Genomic DNA, 24437 nt, shown 5'->3' on the forward strand with positions numbered 1-24437 from the left:
TTCTGAGAAAAGCTAACACCAAGAAAATGTTTTAATTAAACTACAGAAACAACGGTTATAGTACAGAATATTCATGAGCAAAAAGATACACCATGTCATAAGTACTTACAAAGTTACAAACCATTTGCTTCCTTAACATTTTCCGCATTTTAAGTTCATACATGAAGACGATCCGATTTACCATTTTGGGGGGAAGGGGAGAAAAAAAAAGGTGTATTTATCATCAGCTAGATGTGCTCACTGTATGCTCCGTTATTTATATGCAAGGCCCGGGTGACTGGAAGTGCAGTTGTCAGGCATTTTAATAAACTGGACAGCCATTTGTTTCTGCACGACAAGGCATCTTTACACAGGAGCAACCGGGAGAAAACAGGAAACAGCCAAGCACTCTGCACTGCAACACGCCACCTTAACAGCTAACCAGCATTACTCAACTGCTACACAACTGCGCCTAGTGCACAAAAATACACAAGAGAAGAGATTAGAATTGTGTTTGGTAAACAATCCTTTCAAAAAATCAAGTCTTTTCACCTGAAAAGTCTTTACACAAATTTGGGTTCAGATCACCACTTAGATCTGAAGGTAAATAACATATACAAACAAACTGACACCAACTTTTGTAGCTTTTTAATTTTAAGGAATGAAGGCAATGTTGAGTCAATCTCTCGACAGCTTTAGGCTGTGCGTAATGGCTGCACACGTTTCCTTAAAAGTCAGGAGGCCACAAATTAGGTTACCAATCTGTTTAATTTCAAACAAAAAAAGTCAGCACTATATAAACAAAAAGGAAAATTTACCTCAAATATCCAAGCCAATAATGAAATCTGAAGTCGTTCACCTCACTAAATTACAAGAAATTTGAATAACAGCAACAAAATGGCACATAAAATGAAGTTTGCCACCTGAGGCAAAGCTTTAAAACAAGTAAAAAGTTAGACAAAATGTTACAAAATAACCTTTTCAATAGCCAGTTGCTTGTTCCAAGGACTCTTCGATGGACTGAGTATGTGGTCCTTTTCCCCCAAGTCTTCCTTTAGTTACGCTGCTCGTCGACACATCTAGGTTTGAAAAGAAAAAAGTTCAGTTTACCTTCCATCGCTATGAAGTTACCCAAAGTGCACATGGTTTCAGTTTCAGGCATGTACTGACTAAGGCTCTGGTGAAACAAGTAGGTTACGGAAAGGTTCCACCCAGCCATTATCAGTGTTTTTAAAGAAAGGCCCAATTGGGAAATTTTCACAAAGACTAACCATCCGCTTTTACAAATTTGTGTTTTATGCAATCTTGGCCAAATAACCAAGGTGAGAAATAAGGGAGGGAAAAAGAAAAAGGAGGGGGCAGGGGGGAAAAAAAAAGGAAGAGAGAGGGGCAGGGGGGGAAAAAAAAGAAAAAAAAGAAAAAAAAAGGACCGTATCCAAACCAAAACTTGAAATCAGACAGTCTATCTTACGATAAATGTTTAGCTTTCAAATGAAACGTTTGGCAATTGAGAATAAAGGCTTTAAATATCTCGAGCTACTTAGGGCCCTTTCCTTTTAAAAAATAGGACCAAACAATTTAAGAGTTAAAGACACACTATCCTTTCCCCACCCAGCGCGATACCTGTAAACTTTTTTGGGGTTCCAAAAGTTCATTGCTCCGCTTTGCAATTCGTTTGCCACATCCGTTAGAATACGAGGTCCCAGTCAGTACAACAATAGTTGAACTGATCGTTTTCTCTAAGAGGATAGTGCATCTTTAACATTTAAAGACAAACCTGCTCCAATACACGCCCACAGAAACTGGTCCCTGGAGGATCAGCCAAATCAGTTAAAATCTGCAATACTGGCCAATATTCTTTTATCAAACAGGAGACCGCAGCTTTAAAGGGGGAAAATGCAGACGTTGGATAAAAACAGCAAGAAATAGTCATTTTCATTAGTAGGTCTCAAACAGTTCACGACACAGCCATTATTATCTACGCTTCACGCACATCCTCTCTGCAGACCCCTCTCTTCAGAATCACTCCCAAAGCCGAGTTAGCTCACGGCCGCGCCCCCGACGTCGGGAGTCGCTCTTCTACCAACACGGACCACAAACGGCTACCGCAAACCCCATCTCTGCGCTCGGGAGGTGCGTGCGCCTCGGACGCCCACGGACATTACCATTTGCTTAAGAGGACACCGCTCCTTCCTCCTCGGGAGACTTGGGGGGGCTCTTGGAGCGCGACCTGGACTTGGACTCCCTCTTGGACACGGGCGGCGGGCTCCGGGACCGGGACCGGGACCGGGAGCGCGAACGGGACCGGGACACCGACGACGACTTGGACTTGGATCTTCGCGCCGACCTGGACTTGGACGTGGACCGCGACCTCGAGCGGGTGCGGGACCGGGACTTGGAGCGGCTGTAGCGGGAGCGGCTGCGGGACCGGGAGCGACTCCGACTCCGGGAGCGGCTGCGGCGGCGCCGCCGAGGGCTGCGGGCGGGCGGGGCGTCAGGGCGGCCGGCGGGGCCTCGGGCCGCGCGCCCCGCCCGCCCCGGCCGCCATTACCGCGCCGCCCGGACGCCATTTCCCCGCCGCGGCCGCCCGCGCGCCCGCCCGCCCGCCGCCACGTGTCCCGCGGACCTTTGTGACCCCGCCCGCCGCCGCCGCCGCCGCCGCCGCCCCCCCCTCCCCCGGCCCGCTCACCTGCGGCTCCGGCGCCCGTAGCCGCCGCCCCCGTACCGGCGGGGCGGCGGGCCCCGGCGGCTGTGGTGCGAGTCCGGGGGGCGGCCGTAGCGCGCCATCTGCACCCGCAGCTCACGGCCGTCCAGCACGGCCCCGTCCATGGCGTCCATGGCGTCCTCGGCGTCGCGCTTGTCGTGGAAGCGGACGAAGGCGAAGCCGCGGGACTCCTTGGTGTAGCGGTCCCGCGGGATGTACACGTCGCCCACGCGCCCGTACTTCTCGAACACGCGCCTCAGGGTGTCGGGCGACGTGCGGTAGGTCAGGTTGTCCACCTTGAGGGAGGTCATGCCCTCCACATCGGGAGGCGGGCGACCGTAACTCATGGCCCTGGAGAGTCGGCCGGGGGCCGCGACTGCGCGCCGACAAACGAACGCCCCGGGCGGGCCCGCGCGCGCGGCGGAGACGGCGGTTTCCTCGGACTAGCCCGGCTCGACGCCGCGCCTCTGGCAGTCGGCTCCCGCGTGGGGACGCTGGGAGAGGCCGGACGGGGCGACGCGAGCGAGCCACCCACGGAGCCGACTCCACCAGAGAAACAACTGGGCGGGCGGTCGGCCCCAGCGCCCGTTTATAGCCCTCCTCACAAAATGGCGCCCGCGCCACCCGGAAATGAATCCCCTGATTGGCTCGCCCCGCCCCGCCCCGCCGCGCCGCGGCCACGCGCCCCGCCCCTGTCCGGCGCGCCTGCGCAGAGCCCGGCGGGCGGGCCGAAAAGCGCGGAGTCACTGTTGCTGGGAGGGGGGAGCGGAATTGGCGAGCGGTTGGAAAGCCCGCGAAACGCTCCTTCCGGCAGCGAGGCCGGACGGGCGCTCTCCCGCAGTCGGGGCAGGAAGCGCTCCCCTTGTAGGCTCCGCCTCCTTTTCATGCCCGTATCCGGGCTCCGCGCAGCTTTTCTGCCCCGGCCCCCGCGGAACGTTCTCGCCTCTCTCGGAGAGGGGGGGAGTCTCCCCCCGCCCCCGTTTGCCCCGCTGCCTCCAGCCTTCTCAGACCCGGCCCCGTCGCCCTTCGGGCGCCCTCCCGCACTTCCCGACTCCTCCGCCGGGTTCCGCTTTGTAGCCCCTCCTCCGCTGGGGCGCGCGGACTCGGCCCCGCTCCCCTCCCTGAGCGCCCTACCCGTCTCGGGGCGCGCAGGACTACATTTCCCAGCGGGCCGAGCGGCCGGCGCCGAGGCTGCGGTCAGGTGACCGGGTCGCGTGGCCCGAGGTGAGTCAGGGCCGGGCGGGCGGGGCCGCGCCGGCCGCTGCACCTCGGCCGTGGCCCCCTAATCCCCCTCGCGGGCCCCTCAACCTGGAGCAGCGACGTTATTGGCACTTCTCCGAGTGTTGGGCTCGTCCATACTCGGATCGGACTCTAGGAATGTCCTAATTGCCCGTGGGGACAACTTCACCCTCGGCCGGGGATTCTGATCCGAGAACTGAAGTTGACAGCTCGGCAGCCTTGCTCCCGGATCCGTCCGCTCTTCTCATCGCCTCATTTCCTTCCCCAGGATCGTCAGTGGGTTCGCCCCGAGGAGAGCCGACCGCCCTGGGCCGCTGCTGACCTCTGGCAGAGTTGAGCCAAAATGTCCCCGGAATCCAAAAAGCTTTTCAACATTATTATTTTAGGAATTGCCTTTATGTTTATGTTCACCGCCTTTCAAACTTGTGGAAATGTGGCGGTGAGTCGGGATCTGCTCTCCCTCCTTTGAAGTGCCTACCATAAACGCGTTCCAAAGATGGTGATAAACGTTAATTACATCGGACAGCGCGCTTAAACGGCACCTTTTATTTTTCTGCCCTACCCTTCCTCGTTTTTATGCTTAAGTTTAATTTGATGTGTCAGACATTTCTTGCTCATAATAGGGTATCGGGACGGGGTGTTAAACAGTATGGTCTTCCTCTGATCTGACTTGGGGTCTGTATGTGTTGACCTGTCATTTCTTGTCTGTATTAAGGTTTGCATTAGTACTGGGAGAGTACTTGGTACTACTACGGGTACTAGTACTAAGGCGTAGTTACAGCTGCTCTTTGCCCCCTTCCCTGTCACCGGTTTGCCTTTTCCTGTTTTGCAGTCCTTTTCATCTCTCATAGTTGGCTTTCAGTATTCAGGCATGGTGCATCCCGAATTTTATTTTACTGAGTACCTCGTTCTCAGTTCTTGGAGACGAACTTTGGTGGGGATGGGGAGGGAGACTGCAAAGTGTTTTCATTGATTAGCTTTATCTTCCACACAGCAAACTGTCATCAGGAGCTTAAATAGCACAGATTTTCACGGCAGTGGATATACCAGGTACTGTACGTGCGATCGGCTCTATTTTATATACGACGGCAGTTACGTTGTGATTGAATTGGTAGTGATTGCCTTTTCTCTGCCCCTGGGCTGTTTGGGAGAACATAGTAGGATAAAGTTGATGAGTCCAGGTTTCACGTAGAATTTCGTACTAGGTCTGAGATCCTGGTTTCATGACTTAATCACTGCGTTATGTTAGGCAAGTTACTTCTGTCTGTGAGCCCAATCTCCTTGCTCAGATGACGCGTGTAAAGCTCTTGGCACGGTGCCTGGCACTTAATAAACACTCAAGTATTGTCGTTAATTATGTCTTCTCAATCCTAAACGGAGGATGTTTTATACGACTCTTGAAACATTTGGTCCTCCTGTTTTTGTAATTTCATAATGATTAACATGCTGCCATCAGGAGCTTTTAGATTTCTATTAAGGTGTTTAGTCCCAATTTTACAAAAAAATGAAAAGACCTTCATTGTGATCCGAGCGGGGAATGTAACGCATACGTGGATATAAACGCATACGGGTTTCTTAATTTCTCTGTAATTCTCAGGTGATGACCAACACCCCCTTCCCCCATAACTCTTATTATTTGGTTCTTTATTATCTATTCCTAAACGGATCTTCTGTATGATGTTTGAGAATAAAGCAATGTTAATGTCCATTTTTCTCAGTGGTTGACAATACCCTAGTTTTTTTGTAGCGCTCTGTCTTCATGTACATTTCAAAGAACGCTTGCTGTTTCAGGTTCATGGAAGCCAAAGAGTAATTTACTTTGGGTTTATGAATAGAGGCTAGTAAATGAGTTGAGGACCCTCAAAATGGTTTCAGTCGTACTTTGCTCCAAGACACACGTACTAGGGCTGGGTCTCCGGTAGCTGAATGATGTTCAAGTGAGGCCATTAGGTTGAGTTAAATAAGTTCCAGTTTAAGCAAGTGATAACTCGGTGCTTGTTATTTATATAACAGCGAAATTTTATGCTGTTGCCAGGAGTTGTAAGCTAAGTGTGTAGAGCAGACTGTTGACCAGGGCTTCTGGAATGAGCTTACCAGGGATGGTGTCTTGGCTCCAACCATTCACCAGCTATCCAGCTGGACTTTTGGCAAGTAACTTAACCCCCTTGTGTTCCGGTCTTCTTTTCTGTAAAATGAGGGTAATAATAATACTGTCTTCACAGAGCTGTCAGGTTTAATAAAGAAAACATGGAAAACACTTGGCACGCTGCTAGCTCTTATTACAATTTACCAGGGCATTAAAAACTACTGTCCAGGGCACGCTGATTCCAGGAGAAATTTGATGAGACTCCCAAGATTTTGCATAAGTGAAAACTGTATTATGAGATGCAGCTTAATGAGAGAATTATTATGAACTCTAACTAAAGAAATGAATGCTTATGTCAAAAAAAAACCCCATACGCTTTAAGTAGATTTGAAAAAGTGCACTTTTGAGACAGTGATTCAAGGGTTTTGTTTTTTCCTTTTATGTGTTATGTGCACAGCATGGCAATTATTTATGGAGTGTTCTCAGCTTCAAATTTGATTACACCATCAGTGGTTGCCATTGTAGGACCTCAGCTCTCTATGTTTGCAAGTGGTTTATTTTACAGGTGAGTAGTATGATTTTCTTTCATATCACCCAAACACCTTCAGCACCTTTCAAACACACGTAGGAAATATTTGACACGAATGTGCCAAATCGGGGGCGCCTGACTGGCTCAGTCGGTGGACGTGCGACTCTTGATCTCGGGGTTGTGAGTTCAGGCCCCGCTCTGGGTGTAGAGATTACTTAAATTAAAAAAAAAGATCCTAAAGAAAAAAAAAAAGAATCTGCCCACTTGGATTACATAGAATACAGGCAGTATTTTAGGGATTTGGTTCTCTCCTTGATGCCCTGGGATACCATGTTGTTTAAATGTCCTGGGACGTGTGCGTATTTCCTTTTGTTTTACTGTTAATAAAAATAGTATCCAAAAATCTCTTTCTGCGAAAGAGACTCGTTCAAATGAAAGAACTAAGCTTTTTTTCTGGGTTGTAGAACTACAGTCCCAGCATGAGCTAAGCAATTGGCAGAGGCCGATTGCAAACCTTCGTTCAAGTGTCTGATCTTACAAACTTGAAACAGTAAATTAAGAATGAGTAGGTCACGGGGCGCCTGGGTGGCTCAGTCGGTTGTGTCTGACTTCGGCTTGGGTCATGATCTCACGGTTCGTGGGTTCTAGCCCCACATCGGGCTCTGTGCTGACAGCTCAGAGCCTGGAGCCTGCTTCAGAGTCTGTGTCTCCCTCTCTCTCTCTGCCCTTCCCCTGCTCACATTCTGTCTCTTTCTCAAAAATTAAAAGACAAAATAAATAAATAAATAAATGAGTAGGTCACGTTTGTCCCTTTTTCCCCACCACTGGAGAAGTCCTTTACAGGTTGAATTAAAAGAGAGAGAGAGAGAATCCTCAAAATTGATTCCTAGAAGGCAAAATTGGCATTCTATTTAAGGTATTGTTTGACTGTAATACATTGACCTGTTATATTTTAGCATGTACATTGCCGTTTTTATCCAGCCTTTCCCATGGTCCTTCTACACAGCCTCTGTCTTCATTGGGATCGCAGCTGCTGGTAAGCTACTTGATGCTTATTTTCTCTGTCTTCTGGGATTTATCCAAGAGTATCGTGTGTTTAGTATGTAAAGCTAAGTGATTACATTCTCTTGATAACCTTTCGGTTTGAATTTTAGTGCTTTGGACGGCACAAGGAAATTGCCTGACAATCAATTCAGATGAGCACACTATTGGGAGAAACAGTGGAATTTTCTGGGCACTCTTACAATCTAGGTAATAATCCTTCCGGAGCTTAATCTTTCCTTTAATTATTTTGCCACACCGTTTTTTAGATCTTTGTTGTATTGAAAATTCAGATCGTCCGTGTTACATGACTTGAGTTTGTAGCTGCATATGATTCAAATTTAAAATTTTACGGAATTACGTAAAACGCATGGACCTACCTCATTGTAATTCATGACGAGTAAATAGAAAATAATACTAACCATAACGTGTTTAGCGCCTGCTATATTTCAGGCAGGGACTGTTGGCTTCATGACTAAATTTCAGTAATCCTCACCACCTCATGACACCAGAAAGTATTATCTCTGTTCTACAGATGAGAAAACAGAGGCTTAAAAGTGCAGTAACTGATGTGATTTAAGCCATCCTTATCTGGATTCCAAAGACCATGGCCTTCCCACTGAGCTGCACCTGATAGCTATTAACAAGTTCAAAAGTGAGGGGCCCCTGGCTGGCTCAGTCAGTAGAGCATGCAACTCTTGATCTCAGGGTTGTGAGTTCGAGTCCCACGTTGGGTGTAGAGTTACTGAAAAATAAATACGTTTTATTTAAAAAAATTCAAAAGTGAGTCTGATTATATCAACACTGAGCAACATGCAGCATGTTATAGATTTCCTAAGTAGAAAGCATAAAAAAGTCATTCTATCATGGAATCTGTCCTGAGGATTTACCCTCATGGATATCACCCAAAATTGGGGTGTTGGTAAGGTTTCACGAATGCAGATGTTTTAGTGTAAGGGGTGTATGTTAAGAAACCGGAGTGTAAGCGAGAGGTTCTTTCTCCAGGAAAGTATGTTAAGTAAAGCATCTGATTAGATGCAGGTGACTAAATCATGGATTTTTTTTTTTTTTTCGGAGATTCTTTAAAATACAGGATTTCAGAAGTAGCATAAGCCTGCTTCCACATAGTCATTTCCAGAGTGCCAATAAATCACATGTTTCAGAGCGAGTCAAGTCTTTGTAGGGTGGTTCTGAATCAGGTTACTGTCACGTGGGAGGAGACTGAATTCCATCTGGGTCAGTGACAGTTTTCAGAAAAGGGTCAAGGTGGAGTCGATAATGATCCAGGCAGGTAGCTACTTTTAAAATTATATATCCCGCCCCCCCCCCCCCCTTTTAACAAATAACGGAAACATTGCTTTAAAAACTGTAAATATGGAAATAAGTCCTCAACATCCTCTTCTCCCTTTTCTTCCCCCAGCTTGTTCTTTGGAAATCTCTACATATATTTTGCTTGGCAAGGGAAAACTCACATATCAGGTTTGTTTATTCACTTTGCTTTATTTAGACATGTTCCAAGGATGATAGATGCACAAAGTATCCATTATTGCTTTGTTCCTATGGTGGCAGTGAACCGTGCTGCCTGAAGTCCTCTCAGATTTTACCTGTTAGTAACTTTTCTTCCTTGTATTAAGCCAGGATTTTAGTGCATGGCCTGTGCCTCAAGCAGCATCTCAAGGTACAGAAGGTTATGCTGTGTATGACCATAATGTTAGACTTTTGTACGCTTCTTTGGCTACAGAGTATGATTAAAATTCTTGTGCTGTTTTTCTTTTGGCTTATTGGTATTCCTTTAACCGAAAGACAAAGGTGGAGGTATTCTATTTCGTTCTTTATTTGAGATTTTCACTAACGCAGTAAACATTTAACGAGGAAATGTTTGGACGGTCATAAACAGCCTCTGAACACAATACGGACTCTGAAATTGTCTGAAATTGTGCGCGGTTGGTGCTATCTGCTTTCTTCTTTTTTTTTCTCCAGAGAGTGACCGAAGAACAGTGTTTATTGCCCTGACAGTGATTAGCCTGGTGGGGACAGTTCTTTTCTTTCTCATTCGGCAACCAGAGTCTGAAAATGTCCTGGGAGAAGATGAGTCTTCTGATGAGCAGGACCTGGAAGTCAACGAGTAAGAAGTTGGCATGTTCCTTTCTTTCTATCTAGAAAAAAACAAAAACATGTATACGTATACGTGTATATATAAATGTTTATTTTTTTAATTTTTTTTTTAACACTCATTTTTGAGAGACAGAGCACAAGCGGGGGAGGGGCAGAGAGAGAGAGGGAGACACGTAATCCGAAGCAGGCTCCAGGCTCCGAGCTGTCAGCACAGAGCCCGACATGGGGCTCAAACTCACAAACCGCGGGATCATGACCTGAGCCGAAGTCGGACGCTTAACCGACTGAGCCACCCAGGCACCCCTGTTAATGTTTAAGAGAGAGAGAGAGAGAGACAGAGTGCAAGCAGGGAAGGGGCAGAGAGAGAAGGAGACACAGAATCCAAAGCAGGCCCCTGGCTCCAAGCTGTCAGCACAGAGCCCGATGTGGGGTTCAAGCTCACAAACCGTGAGATCATGACCTGGGCCGAAGTCGGACACTTAACCAACTGAGCCACCCAGGCGCCCCAATATTTATTTATTTTTGAGAGAGACAGAGAGACAGAGCGTGAGTGGGGGAGGGGCAGAGAGAGGGGGAGACACAGAATCTGAAGCAGGCTCCAGGCTCCGAGCTGTCAGCACAGAGCCCCACATGGGGCTCGAACTCACAAACCGTGAGATCGGGACCTGAGCCAAAGTCAGGCACTTAACTGACTGAGCCACCCAGGTGCCCCAAAAATATATTTTGAGTAGAGCTAGTTTTGGGATTAGTAACCTTTTCATAATCCTAACTGATAATCCAACATTGGGCAGACATGAGGAAAAAGTTTTATTTGTATTTATTTATTTTTTTAAGTAGGCTTCATGCCCAGTGTGGGGCTTGAACTCATGACCCTGAGATCCTGAGATCAAGAGTTGCAGGCTGTACTGACTGAGCCAGCCAGGTGCCCTGAGGAAAGAGTTTTAAAGCCAAGAGAATGAAGATAAAGGGTAGCTCTGGGGAGGAGGAAGGGAAGAGGAGAAGGAAGGGAGAGGCAGAAGAGGGAGGGGGAGAGCCTACAGGGGATTTGAGCCCAATCCCAGGTTGCAGCTGACAAGTTATATGACCCTGGACAGTAGCAATAATCCCCTTAGTTCCTCTGGGTCTCAGTTTCCTCCTTCAGTTCAGCCGGTGTCCTGTGTGTTTTAATGTGCAAAGATACAGCCTTATCAAGTTACATTGGAGACAGTTTTTGCCCTCAGTTACGGTTTGCGTGGTCCAACCCCTAAAATTCCCCCATTCCTGTGGCACATGTGAGTGGCAGGGCCATCAACAGTTGGTCACACCCAGTCTCTTACGTGAGGTGCCTGGTTTTGTGCTAACCTATACAGGTAGGTGGTCTTCCCCAGGGTGGTCCCAGTGGGGAAACAAGTAAATGGCCTTGTGTTTTTCTACAAACTGTAAATTAACTTGAGCATATTTCAGTTATAAGTAAAACTAAAACATCACAGACAATTTCTCTGCAGGTACCATCCAGGTTGGAGGAGAAGGAAATGAGAAATCTTTGCCAGGCTCGTTTTGCTTTGTGTGTGAGTCAGTAAATTGTGAAGATTGCCTTATCGCTCTTCCTGTATTGTTAGAACCTTTGCACGGGGCGTTCTGTGCCGCCTTGTTAATCCCCAAAAGGCCTAAACCTCTCCAGTCATCGGTTCATTAAGCACTCAAAATTTCACTGTTTGTTTAAAGCAAAAGAGAGGCGTGACCTTGGTTTGAACACCTGTATTTACGCGTGTGTATGTGTACATACGTATACGTACATATATAACATGTACGTATAGCGTAAACCGTATACGTATATACCAAGCATAAACTGATAGATGTTGGAGATTCTATGAACGTGAACACCACAGATTCAGTGAAAATTGAACACCTGTTCTTTTAGCAAATGTCAGCTGTGTGTGCTGTGCAGACAAAAAGAATCCCCTCCCTTTTTCTAGGGAACTTCCCCGATGGAGGATCGTGTAACTGATAAGGCACAGTACTGAGGAGTGCCGATCAGCCTTTTTAGCATTTTCTCTTCCTGAAGGGTCTCCCCAACTTGAAGCTTCCTTGTCTCTAGTCTATAAACAGCACCGACTCTCTGCCAGCCCCCCTCTCAACCTGAGGGATACAGCAGCGAACAAGACCGAGAAGTCCCCGGTCTGGAGGGACTTCATTTTAGAGGGGGTGTAGACTCCATGTGTGTAAAACCGCAAAGGAAATGCTAAGAAGGCAGTGAAAGGGGATTGGGGGTGGGGAGCTGGGTGGCTCCCTGACTGGGGAGGAGGGACGATCAGCTGATGGCCGCTGATTGCCAAGACCAGGTGGTAGACAGGGGTGTGTGTGGTGGGTGCCAGGGCTGCAGGGAGGCCCGTGGGAGTCAGCCCGGGGAGGGAGTGGAGGTAGGAGTGTCTGCAGCAGGCAGGGATTCCGTCTGGGAAGCTGCGACAGGAGTGCGGGTTCTTTTCTGGGTGTGATTGGAAGCCACTGAAGGAGGGGCGCCTGGGGGGCTCCATCGGTTAAATGTCTGACTTCGGCTCAGGTCATGATCTCGAGGTTCACGACCAATGTTAGAATGTTTTTATCACCCTCCTCCCAGAGAATCCTGTACCTCTTAGCAATCCAGTATTAGAAAATAGAACTCTAAAACAGAGCAGGATATAGAAGTATGGGCTTGAGGTGGGGGGGGGGGTGGGGATGCCTCGCAATTCTAGGATATAGTAGTTACGTGTATGTAATTTATACGACATACACGTAAAATTGTAGGTGGAGTTGCCAGAGAAGGCTGAGAAGGTAACATTTAAGACGCAGGGACGAAAAATCATTTTCCCTCCACTCTTTCGTGTTCTTAGCCGAGACCCCTGTAATAAAAGATGAACGAGGGAAAAAAACCAATTGGAAGCTTATTAACACGTATGGTTCGTGTATACGTGAAGAAACCCCAGGGGAAAATGAGTGATTTCCCTGGATGGCTCAGAATTTAGGCATTAAATACCCGTCTAAATCGGGAAAGCGGAGGAGGATAGGGGCGTCTTAGGGGAGAGTAAATGATTTCTCGGAAGGATGAGCGGACCCTTGCAAGAATAGATGGGAGACATAGTTTGTGACAAGCTGTCCATGTCTGGTCTCCCCTCTGGTGACAAGAGTCCATCATCCCTATGTGATGAAACTTCCGGAGGTGATTTATAACATTTGGGTTCCTTCTAGAGGATCTGTCTTTAGGCAGATGAGGGAAGTTCCGAGAAAGCCTGTCCCCACGTGTGCTGTTTTTCTAGTGCCTACCGCTCGACATAATCAGTGTACCAAAGCGGCATGTTTTGGGGTGACCCGTTCTGCTACTCTTCAAAGTCAGGACCTTAAAGAGGTAGGCTGGGCATGAGATGGGAAGGTGTCGAAGGGTTTGAGAGGGGTTAGCAGTGATGGTACTCTTGCCCGCTCCGTTCCTCGCGGGACCTGGGGTTCGTCTTATTTCAGAATTCTACTAGAAATGGCTTCCTTTAATAGGTCATTGATTTGCACCCGAGTGCTGGCTGGCTCGCTTGTATTGTAACAGGCTAGAGAGTATGTAAATCAGTTCCTACTTACTTGGGTACTGAAATGTAAAATACTAAAATCCTACATCCGAGCCTATCCATCTACAAGCGTCCTATCAGTTATTTGGAATCTGAAGAGTATTTGCCTCCAGGCAAGGCATGCGTTTTTGTGGTGAAAAGAGGTTTTCCTGTCCGTTAGAACAGACTACCTTTTTTGTGTCAGTTAATTCACTCATATAAGTCAACTGGATCTCCATGAGGTTTCTTTTTTTTTTCTTTTTTGTAAGTAACGTTATTTAAAGGGGTGCCTGGTGGCTCAGTCGGTTAAGTGGCCGACTTTGGCTCAGGTCATGGTCTCACGGCTCGTGGGTTTGAGCCCTACGTCGATCGGGCTCTGCACTGACAGCGTGGAGCAGCCTGCTTGGGATTCTCGCTCTCTCCCTCTCTCTCTGCCCCTCCTCTGCTCGCACTTTGTCTCAAAATGAATAAATAAAAACTTTAAAAATATATTATTATTTGAAGGTGCCAGAGAAGTATGGGGCACCTGGGCGACTCAGTTAAGCGTCTGACTTCGGCTCAGGTCGTGATCTCATGGCTCCTGAGTTGGAACTCGGTGTTGAGCTCTGTGCTGACAGCTCGGAGCCTGGAGCCTGCTTCGGATTCTGTTGTCTCCTTCTCTCTCTGCCCCTCCCCCACTTGTGCTCTCTCTCTATCAAAAATAAGTAAACGTAAAAAAAAAAAAATTTAAAGTAGTCAGAATGGGGGCACCCGGGTGGCTCAGTCGGTTAAGCTTCTGACTTCGGACGCTTCAGGTCATGATCTCAGGGTTTGTGGGTTCCAGCCCTATGTTGGGCCCTGTGCTGACAGCTCAGAGCCTGGAACCTGCTTTGGATTCTGTTGTCTCCTCTCTCTGCCCCTCCCCCACTTGTGCTCTGTCTCTCTCTATCAAAAATAAACGTAAAAAAAAAAAAAATTTAAAGTAGTCAGAGTGGGGGCACCCGGGTGGCTCAGTCGGTTAAGCTTCCGACTTTGGACGCTTCAGGTCATGATCTTGCGGTTTGTGAGTTCGAGCCCCGTGTCGGGCTCTGTGCTGACAGCTCAGAGCCTGGAACCTGCTTCAGATTCTGTGTCTCCCTCTCTCTCTGCTCCTCCCCTGCTTGTGCTCTTTCTCTCCCTCCCTGTCCCCCTCTCTCTCTCTCTCAAAAATAAACATTAAAAAAATAACAAAGGAGAGTGGAGGGAAATTGAATTTTTTACTAGTTGTTTTTACAGTATGAAAATAGCAGGGTGGGGAGACTTCTGTCCCGCCTGAAGTATCCTTTCTGAACAGGACGTGTGTGGATGTGAGCCACAAATTTAGCATGAGAGAATCGGGTTTGGACGCTCTCCCCTCGTCCTCTGCAGCGAGGACAGGGTCTCATATTGTGCGGCAACGGAAATATCTGCCAGACCTCGTAGAGGACGGTGTTGTGACAAACGTCGGTGAAAACGCGATCGCTGTTTTGTTCCCTTTACAGCTTTCAGGGGAAATCACTTTGATCTCTTGTTTTTATGTTTTCAGGTCTGCCCAGAACACCATGGCAAAGGCAGTAGACGCGTTTAGTAAGTATTAGAAAACACTGGGTCTGAAATGCCAGAGCTGTTCGGGGACAACTGCGACATTTGCCTTTCCCCCTCCCCCCGCTAACTTTGGATTGACGATCCCCCAGTGTTTCCGTGTCTCCAGGTATGCCGCCCCGGAGCGTGCTAGTCTTCTCAGCCAGTACCTCTGGAACTGGGGGGGGCGTGCGGGGTGGACGGGGCCCTGCAGGGGTGGCGCGGGGAGGGCCAGAGCGCTTGGGGGCCGGAGCTCGACGCCAGGAGGCGAGGACGCACGGGCCGTCCCCTCAACCGAGTGTGTCGGCGCGGTCGTGCTCCTCCACGGAGGGCTCTTCCCGGCCAGGCCTCCCTCCGTGTTCACGTCGTGTTCTTCCTCACGACGGTTCTGTGTCATACAGCGCACGCCTGTCATTCTCTCCATTTTATGGAAGAGGAAACCGAGGCTCAGAGAAATGATTTACCCAAGGTCAAGTAGCTAGGACGCTGCCGAGCTGGGATCGGAGCCCAGAAGGTGTGACCGGCAAAGCCAGTGATTCCCATAACGGTCATCTTGTGCCTCCTTCAGAAAGCGGCAGACGCGGCTTCCGATTCTAACAAGGCCTGATGTGGGCCAGTCCTTTGCTTCTGCCTGGAGCCCTCGCAGCCTCTTTGTCTCCCAAGGAGAGACTCTGACGCTGTCTAGAAGGGAGCAGCCTTTTGGGGCCACGTTGTTTCAGTTAGGACCCTGGGCCTTAGGCTCTTCTGTGCTTGTGGCCAGCCGACAGGTTGCCTTGGGCCAGGGTGCAAATTCTTGGTCGAATCGGCCATGGCCTAAGTCAGATGACCGAAAGCACCCAGCTTTTAGCCAGCAATTCCTGTAGTCTCCTTTTCTAGAAAGGGCTTGTGGGGTGTGGTATTCTGAGCTTTGAATATATGGCATATTATTGTTAAGGCTGTTTAATCAGGCTTTTATTGTACGTATTTCTTACGTCTCGGGAATGCGTTCGTAATTACAACTCGGGCTACCCATTATAATTAGAAAGGATGTAGCTTGCCTGTCCCCCAGCAAGATGGGAGGTCACTGCAGTCAGAGGTCTGACTCTCAGCTTTGCAGACCTAGAAACTTGTCTGTCACGAGCGCCACCATTGATCAGAGGGGCCGGAGGGGAAAGGACTCAAGGTAAACCCACAGAAGTCACAACTGAACCATTGATGACGGCATTTAATATGTTTTAGCGAGCCCCTTCATAGATACTCCCTTCTTGTGATCCGGGGCCCAGAAAGCCTCCTGTGGCTAACTTGGCAAGCCACGGAGTCGAGGGAAAGGGGCTTGCCTGGGTGATCTTCAGGCTTATGGGATGTTCCGTCCAGCCTTGGGTGAGGCTCGATGCAGCCCCCTTCTCCCTGGCTGCCTGTTGACACCAGATTCAAGATGTCTCTCCCGGATGTACAGACTTTGCCTCAGCCTGTCTGTGAAATGAAGCGCTAACACGATTAGGACCACATGGTTTCGTCATGGAACTAGTTGGTTGCTGAGCAGGGTTCAGGACTGATGGGATGTTGTGCCGTCTAGTTTGGGGAGAAAGGAGGGGCAGCCAGAAAGGTGCTACAGGGCAGGCGGTTTGAGGAGCCGGTTCCTGGGCCGTGGGGAGCGGCGGGAGGCAACGAGGTGGCATGGAAGCCAGAGAGAGCACAGAAAGAAGAGTGTCCAAGCTTTAAGTCATCTGTCATCCATTGTTTACTCATCAGATGCCTTCAGTTGATGCTGTGATGAATGGGGGGCAGAAACGGTTTCTGTTCATCTAAAAAGCACTCCATTCCTCAGCTGGACGTGTATGTTTAATGGGATTCTGGAACACTTCATTGAAATTTTTAAAAATTTATTTCTTGGTCTTGAGGAAACAATCCTGAAGTCCCTCTGGAAGCATAAATGTCTGAGAATAGCCAAGAGAATTTTTGAAAAGGATTTAACGGGCGCCTGGGTGAGCGTCCCAACTCTTGATTTGGGCTCAGGCCGTGATCCCAGGGTTGGTGGGATCGAGCCCCGCGTTGGGCTCTGTGCTGAGCGTGGAGCCTGTTAAAGATTCTCTCTCTCTCTCTCTCTCTGTCTCTCTCTCTCTGTCTCTCTCTCTCTGTCTCTGTCTCTCTCTGTCTCTGTCTCTCTCTCTGTCTCTCTCTCTGTCTCTCTCTCTCTCCCTCCTCCTTCCTCTCCCCTCCTTCTTCTCCCCTCTTCCCCACTCATGCTTGCTCGCTCTCTAAAAGTAAAAAAATAAATAAATAAATAAAAAGGACTTTCCCTAATAAATGTTAAATTCTGTGAATTCATTTGAAGACTTTGGAGGAGAAGGAGCAGTAGAACTAAAGTCTAGAATGAGGCCCATGTCCGCAATACAATAAATACGATAAAAGAAACTCTTAAGCGAAGTTAGGGAGCAGACAGTGTAGAAAAATATAGACTCGAACTTTATATATCCTAACGTTCCAGGTGGATTCGATGTAAAAATGAAACTACAGGGGCGCCTGGGTGGCGCAGTCGGTTAAGCGTCCGACTTCAGCCAGGTCACGATCTCGCGGTCCGTGAGTTCGAGCCCCGCGTCAGGCTCTGGGCTGATGGCTCGGAGCCTGGAGCCTGTTTCCGATTCTGTGTCTCTCTCTCTCTGCCCCTCCCCCATTCATGCTCTGTCTCTCTCTGTCCCAAAAATAAATAAAAAACGTTGAAAAAAAAAAAAATGAAACTACAAAAGTAATTGAAGAGACTAATTGGGTAGAGCAATGCCTTTTAAACAGGTCATTCAGACAATAAGGGAAAAGAATGCCCTTTTCAAGTTGCTTAAAGTGTAAAACTTCAGTGTATCAGAACAACCTAATGGAATTAAAATGGTAGGGAAAATATTTGTTTAAGTATAAGAAATACAAATTTAAAAGTGTTCCATCAAAAAAAAGTTTTCCATCAGATTTCAAAAGATAAAAAAAATAATCGTCTGTATTATGGATGGTGAGTACTTAACACGCATAAGACCATGCTGCTGATGGGAATACACATTCGTATTATTTTCTTTAAATTTTTTTTTCTTTAGGGGCGCCTGGGTGGCGCAGTCGGTTAAGTGTCCGACTTCAGCCAGGTCACGATCTCGCGGTCCGTGAGTTCGAGCCCCGCGTCAGGCTCTGGGCTGATGGCTCGGAGCCTGGAGCCTGTTTCCGATTCTGTGTCTCCCTCTCTCTCTGCCCCTCCCCTGTTCATGCTCTGTCTCTCTCTGTCCCAAAAATAAATAAAAAACGTTGAAAAAAAAAAATTAAAAAAAAATTTTTTTTCTTTAACATTTATTTCTTATCGAGAGACAGAGAGACACAGAGCATGAGCAGGGGAGGGGTAGAGAGAGGGGGAGACAATCCGAAGCAGGCTCCAGGCTCCGAGCTGACAGCGCAGAGCCCGGCGCGGGGCTCAAACTCATGACCTGAGCCGAAGTCGGTTGCCTAACCAACTGAGCCACCCAGCCGCCCCCGTTCGTATTATTTTCTGAAGAGCAATTTGTCTGCAAGTGTCAGAAGCCTTAGAAATGTTTGTACCTTTACCCCAGCAATTCCACGAATAAGATTATCCTCAGGAAATAACTAAGCATTTTTGTCAAGATGTAATTACTAAGATGTTTATGTAAGTGATTTAAATGTTCAACTACAAGGCGTCATTTTGTACATCTCTACGACGGATTATCCTAGCCATAAAAATGATCTTGATGCATGTTAGGAAATATTTGCTCTCTTATGTGAAAACAAACTTAGAAATAGTGTATGTGTGTATATATATATATACTACATACTATATACGTATTATATATATATACTTATATACAGTAAAATTTGTGTTTTTTTAAATTATTTTTTTTAAGCTTTATTTAGTTTTAAGAGAGAGAGAGCGAGCATGAGTGGGGGAGGAGCAGAGAGAGAGAGACGCAAAATCCAAAGCAGGCTCCAGGCTCTGAACTGTCAGCACAGAGCCCGATGTGGGGCTCAGACTCACAAACCGTGAGATCATGACCTGAGCCGAACTCGGACGCTCAACCGACTGAGCCACCCAGGCGCCCCGTAAAATTTGTTTTTATTAAAAAAAACTTTTAAGTCCGGACGGAGACCCATTGTTTAGATTGTGGGGTTTCTTCCTTAATAGAATAGCTTTATTGAGCTATAATTCACACACTATATGATCGGCCACTTAAAGGGTACAATTCAGTCCTATTTAGTATCTTTCTAGAGTTGTGCACCTCTAACCACAGACGGTTATAGAACCTGTCCACCCCAGAAGGAATTTCTGTACCCATTAGCAGTCACTTCCTTTTCCTCCCCACTCCCCCCGTCCCTTCCCCTAGGCATCCATTAATCCACTTTCTGTCTCGAGCTTCGCCTCTCCTGGACATTACCTCGTACGAATAGGATCATGCTGTGTGCGCTCTTTCGTGACCTGGCCCTCAGCGTCATGGTGTCGAGGCTCGCCCCGTGTTCTAGAGCGTTATAGACAACGGGCCGTTTGTACTTTGTAGGTGGCACGAGTCACGCTGCTGTGAACATTCGTGTCCAGGTTTTCACACGGACGTTCGTCTGCACATCTCCGTGCACGCACTTGGTAGTAGCTGGGTTGCCCGCCCCGTGGTCGCTGTGTTCAGCCTTCTGAGGAACCAGCAGATGTTTTTTCGCGCGGCTGCACCATTCTACGTTCCCACCGGCAGTGTCTGAGGCTTCCGGTGTCCTTGAGTTACTGTCTTTCTGTTGACAGCTGTCCAGGTGGGTGCGAAGTGTCATCCTGTGGTTTTGATTTGCATTTCCCTAGTGGCTAAGGACGTGGAGCATATTTTCACATGCTTGCGGGTCATTTGCATCGCGTCTCTGGAGAACCGTCTACTCGGGTCCTTTTCCCAGCTTTTAATTGGAGTGTCTCTTTCTTATTATTGAGTTGTAAGAACTCTGTATATATTCCGTATAAAAAATCTCATATATATGTGATTTGCAAGTATTTTCTCCCATTCCTTCGATTGATTTTTCGTTTTCTGATGGTGTCTCTTAAACCACAAGAGCCCTACATTTTTGACGTAGGCCGACTTATCTGTGTTACCTTTTGCATGTGTCTTTGGTGTCCTCAGAAGGTTTTGCCTGACCCCTGGGTCACAAAGACTTGCTCCTGTGTTTTCTTCTAAGGGTTTTATACTTGTAGCTCTTACCTTCAGGTGGAGGGTCCATTCTGGGTTCATTGTCGTGTGCGTTGTGAGGGAGGAGTCCAGCTTCATTCCGCATGGGGCCGCGTGGTTGTCCTGCTGACAAGACGGTTCTTCCGCATTGAATCGTATCGGCGCCCGTGTTGAAAACCAATTGACTGTATACGGCAGGGTTTATTTCTAGACGTACGTGTCTGACCTGTCGCCAGTAGTCCACTGATTACTGCCAAGCCTTGAAGTTGGGAAGCGTGAGCCCTCCAACTTTGTTCCGTTTCAATATTGTGTTGGCTGTTGTGAGCCCCTGGAATTGCCATGTGAATTTTAGGATCGGTGTGTCTATTTCTGTAGATAGATGATGTGTTGTTGTTGTTATTGTTCGTAGACTTCATTTTTCAGAGCCGTTTTAGGTTCACAGCAAAACTGAGGAAAGTTCCCCTAGGCCCCCCCCCCCGCCTTGTGCGCAGCCTCCCCCACCCGAGTGGCATAGTTGGTGAACCTGCGATCACACACAGTCATCCTCCTGAATCCACAGCTCACATGGGGGCGCGCTTTTGGAGGTTGTACCTCTCACAGGTTGGGACAAATGCGTAATGACATGTAGCTGCTGTTATAGTATTATTCTGGATTATGTTTTAAAATTTCTTCTTGTTAAATCTTCCGATCTTTCAGAAACGAACGTGCTTTGCTAATATAATTATTTTTTATTAAAAGTGATTGTTTTGGGGCACCCGGGTGGCTCAGTCGATTAAGCGTCAAGCTCTCTGTTGTGGCTCAGGTCATGATCCCACAGTTTGTGAATTCAAGTCCCATGTCAGGTCCTGTGCTGACAGCGTGGAACCTGCTTGGGATTCTCTCTCTCTCCCCCCCTCTCTCTGCCCCTCCCCTGCTCGTGCTGTCTCTCTCAAAATAAATGAATAAACTTAGAAAAAATAATTGTTTTAGGGGTACCTGGGAGGCTCAGTTGGTTAAGTGTCTGACTTCAGCTCAGGTCGTGATCTCACAGTTCGTGGGGTCGAGCCCCACGTCGGGCTCTGTGCTGACAGCCAGGAGCCTGGAGCCCGCTTCGGATTCTGTGTCTCCCTCTCTCTCTGCCCCTCCCCCACTCACTCTCTGTCTCTTTCTCTCAAAAAAGGAAAAACATTAAAAAAAAGGAAAACAATTGTTTTAAACGTCATACTGATGGTGTAGTTTTCCTGGAGATACAAGCAAGTGGTGAAATGTCTCACTGTATTAGTCTCACCATATTTTAGTGAAATTAGAGAACAGGGTATCCTCTTCTGCAGGCGGTGACATTCGGGACCGTGCGTACGTGTCTTGTGTAACGTTTGTAGTCAGCTGTTGGGCGAGAACTTAAAATCTGGATTGACTGTTCATTGAAGACACTAGGTCATTGGCCTTAAATTATGAAATGTGAGCAGGTTCAAAAATACAGCTAAAATACAGTTTGTGTGGGGCACCGGGGTGGGTGGCTCAGTCACTTCAGGGTCTGACTCTCGGTGTCGTCTCAGGTCATGATCTCACGGTTCGTGAGTTTGAGCCCTGCGTTGGGCTCCGTGCTGGCAGTGTGGAGCCTGCTTGGGATTCTCTGTCTGTCTCTGTGCCCCTCCCCTGCTTGGTCGTTTTCTCTCTCTGTCTCTCTCTCTCTCTCCCTCTCTGTCAATAAATAAATTAAAAAAAAATAGTTTGTAGACATGCATTTTCCGTTGCAGATTTCAACTGCGTTGAACAGCATAAAAACAGACATTAAAGTGGTCGTAAACAAACACCAAGAACTAAAGTTTCAGTCCTCAGATCTAGAGAACTGAGAATCACAGGAAGTGGTGTCGCAGCCTCTGTCTGCTCAGAAAGCTCCCTCCCTGATCTAGTCCAGTCTTCAAGCCACTCTGCAATAATTCCTCGGGTACATTAGCACTTTGCCAGCCGTGGACTCAGCCTAACCTTCAGTCAAGTCCGTTGAAATAAGTCTCGTTTTGTTTGATTCTATTTGCTTTCTCCGTTTTGTGTTGTTTTTTGAAATCTGAGCTGGAGAGTGTGTGGGGGAAAACACAACTCTAGAATGTATTTACGCAGCTGAAATAAACATTTTATTTAGAGGGCAGATGTAGTTCATCCCTTAAGCATCTGAATCATTAACCTCTGTCCCACTTTTTTTTTTTTAGTGTTTGTTTATCTTAGAGAGAGAGAGAGAGACAGAGTGCGAGTGGGGGAGGGTCAGAGAGAGAGGGAGACACAGAATCTGAAGCAGGCTCCAGGCTCTGAGCTGTCAGCACAGAGCCCGAGACGGGGCTCGAACCCACAAATGGTGAGATCAGACCTGAGCCAAAATCGGATGCTTAACCGACTGAGCCACCCAGGCGCCCCTGTCCCACTGTTTTTTGTCTCCTGGCATTATCGATGAGGGGTGTTTGGGTTGAGTAAATGGTTTAGAATTTTTGTTTGAGTAAGTAAAATCTAGTTAAGTACTCCTAAATTGTTTTCTTTCTTACAGGAAAGTCTCTTAAGTTATGTGTCACCAGGGAGATGCTCCTTCTTAGTATTACAACTGCTTATACAGGTAACGGGCTTCATGACGGGGTTTGGGTTTTCTGTTGCTGCATAATGCCAGTGAGGACCGAAAATAACCACTGTGTTATTCATTCTCACAGTTCTGTGCACTGACGGGGCTCAGCTGAATAGTTCTACTGATGGTCTTTTTTTTTTTTTTTTTTTAATGTTTTTATTTAAAAAAAATTTTTTTTTTAACGTTTATTTATTTTTTTGAGACAGAGACAGAGCATGAACAGGGGAGGGTCAGAGAGAGGGAGACACAGAATCTGAAACAGGCTCCAGGCTCTGAGCTGTCAGCACAGAGCCCGACGCGGGGCTCGAACTCACGGACCGCGAGATCGTGACCTGAGCCGAAGTCGGCCGCTTACCCGACTGAGCCACCCAGGCGCCCCAAATGTTTTTATTTTTGAGAGAGAGAGAGAGAGAGAGAGAAAGGGGCAGAGAGAAAGGGAGACACAGAATCTGAAGCAGGCTCCAGGCTCTGAGCTATTAGCACAGAGCCCAGTGCAGGACTTGAACTCATGAACAGAACCGCGAGATCGTGACCTGAGCCGAAGTCAGACGCTTAACGGACTGAGCCACCCAGGCACCCCAGGACCAGGCTTTTCTTAATGCTTCGGCCTGGCACGAGCCCAGTGCCACTTTCACTGCGTTTCATTGGTGAAAGCATCTCACAGGGTCGGCCCAAATTCAGTGTGGGAGAATTCTGCACAGGGGTTGAAAACCGGTTCATCCCAACCAGTGATTTTAGGGCAAAATGGAGCCGTCCGGAAAACAACCATGGGTAAATCCTTGTAACTTTCTATAGATCCCATATACTTTCTAATGAAATGGAACGAGCTCCGCGGCTTAACGCTGAGAGTAGATGGAGCGCTCTGAGGTCTTAAGAATGAGGAAATCGGTTTCCTTTTAAAAAAAATGCCATCGGGGCGCTTGGGTGGCTCCGTCGGTTGAGCATCTGACTTCGGTTCAGGTCGTGGTCTTGCAGTTCATGGGTCTGAGCCCTGCCTCAGACTTGCCGCTGTCAGCGCGGAGCCTGCTTTGGATCTTCTGTCTCCCTCTCTCTCTCTCTCCCCCTCCCCCCACTCGCTCGCGCGCTCTCTCAAACATAAAACATTAAAAAAAAATTTTTTTTGAAGGGCTGTCGTGTTTTTTAAAAAAAAAAAAAGACGCTGCAATGTGCCAGTGATTACTTTTGCCTTTATATGCATTGTACGTATAAACAGCTTTTTCGGAGAAATAGAATAAATGTTAAACATCTAATTCCGTTGCATCAGCTCTGTGGCATCTACGGGGGAGTAACCGGTCCCCCGAGGGAACTTGACCGTATACATATATAGCTCAAATGCCACCAGCCACGGAGAAAACCAGGAAACGGAGGTTGTGGATGTGTAACTAAATCTGATTTGTTTCCTCCAAAGGTCTGGAATTGACTTTCTTCTCTGGTGTCTACGGAACGTGTATTGGTGCTGTAAATAAATTTGGGACAGAAGAGAAAAGCCTCATTGGACTTTCTGGCATTTTCATTGGCATTGGAGAAATTTTAGGTTGGTTTAAAACCGTGGGTTTTCACATTAAACCCGTTGCTCGTAGTCATCAGAGATACTGTAAGTGTACTTCATTCACTTCCTTGTCTTCGTGTTTTAGTTTCCTTGCTTAGTTCTACTCACATCGGTATGTCCTTGTTTTTTTATTATCATCGTTCTAAAATGAGGCAGTTGCCATGTGATTCACAGACAGAACCGTAAATAGGAAAACACATCCAGTCTCTCCCAGCTTCTTCTCTTAAGACACTTCGGGAAAATGTCTCGGAATCCCTGACTTTCTTGTCCTTCTGAATCTGACACCAGCTGGATGTCCGGCACGATCATTCGCTTCTAACTCT

The 24437-nt window shown here is 47.7% G+C and overlaps 2 protein-coding genes across 12 annotated transcripts in view; one reads left to right on the forward strand and one right to left on the reverse strand.

The window, feature by feature from the left end:
- Positions 1-3309, reverse strand: SRSF2 (serine and arginine rich splicing factor 2). 5 transcript variants are annotated; one of them, XR_006211488.1, is made up of 4 exons: positions 2669-3309; positions 2145-2455; positions 1757-1860; positions 1-1058 (listed from the first exon to the last, which is right to left on the reverse strand). XR_006211488.1 is itself a non-coding variant. In XM_042967813.1 (3 exons), exons 1-2 carry the CDS (start codon positions 3028-3030, stop codon positions 2152-2154), a joined length of 666 nt encoding a protein of 221 aa, XP_042823747.1. In that variant the 5' UTR covers positions 3031-3307; the 3' UTR covers positions 1-1058; positions 2145-2151. The 5 variants fall into 5 exon arrangements, 1 of the variants encoding a protein (XP_042823747.1); XR_006211487.1 differs by having other exon boundaries at positions 1603-1860; XR_006211486.1 differs by lacking the exon at positions 1757-1860 and having other exon boundaries at positions 1-451; positions 957-1058; positions 2669-3307.
- MFSD11 (major facilitator superfamily domain containing 11) overlaps positions 2874-24437 on the forward strand; it is a 27120-nt gene continuing 5556 nt past the window's right edge. For 2 of the 7 annotated variants that reach the window (XR_006211484.1, XM_007091288.2), the window contains exons 1-10: positions 3918-4361; positions 4917-4972; positions 6466-6573; positions 7494-7573; positions 7692-7788; positions 8999-9057; positions 9559-9703; positions 14785-14825; positions 22494-22559; positions 23974-24099. Coding sequence is in view for 6 of the 7 variants with exons in the window: in XM_007091288.2 (XP_007091350.2) it covers positions 4266-4361; positions 4917-4972; positions 6466-6573; positions 7494-7573; positions 7692-7788; positions 8999-9057; positions 9559-9703; positions 14785-14825; positions 22494-22559; positions 23974-24099 (874 nt within the window). In the remaining variant the exon portion in view is untranslated. The other 5 variants (XM_042967797.1, XM_042967798.1, XM_042967799.1 and 2 more) reach the window with 5 other exon arrangements.

The sequence above is a fragment of the Panthera tigris genome, chromosome E1 (assembly GCF_018350195.1).
Source record: "Panthera tigris isolate Pti1 chromosome E1, P.tigris_Pti1_mat1.1, whole genome shotgun sequence".
In the NCBI taxonomy this organism is placed as follows: domain Eukaryota; kingdom Metazoa; phylum Chordata; class Mammalia; order Carnivora; family Felidae; genus Panthera; species Panthera tigris.

Excerpts from the sequence above, each read along its gene's own strand:
- SRSF2 (XM_042967813.1), bottom strand. The coding sequence starts at position 3,030 with ATGAGTTACGGTCGCCCGCCTCCCGATGTGGAGGGCATGACCTCCCTC. Across the intron at positions 2,456-2,668 it reads TACGGGCGCCGGAGCCGCAG|CCCTCGGCGGCGCCGCCGCA; the intron begins GTGAGCGGGCCG and ends GCCCGCCCGCAG.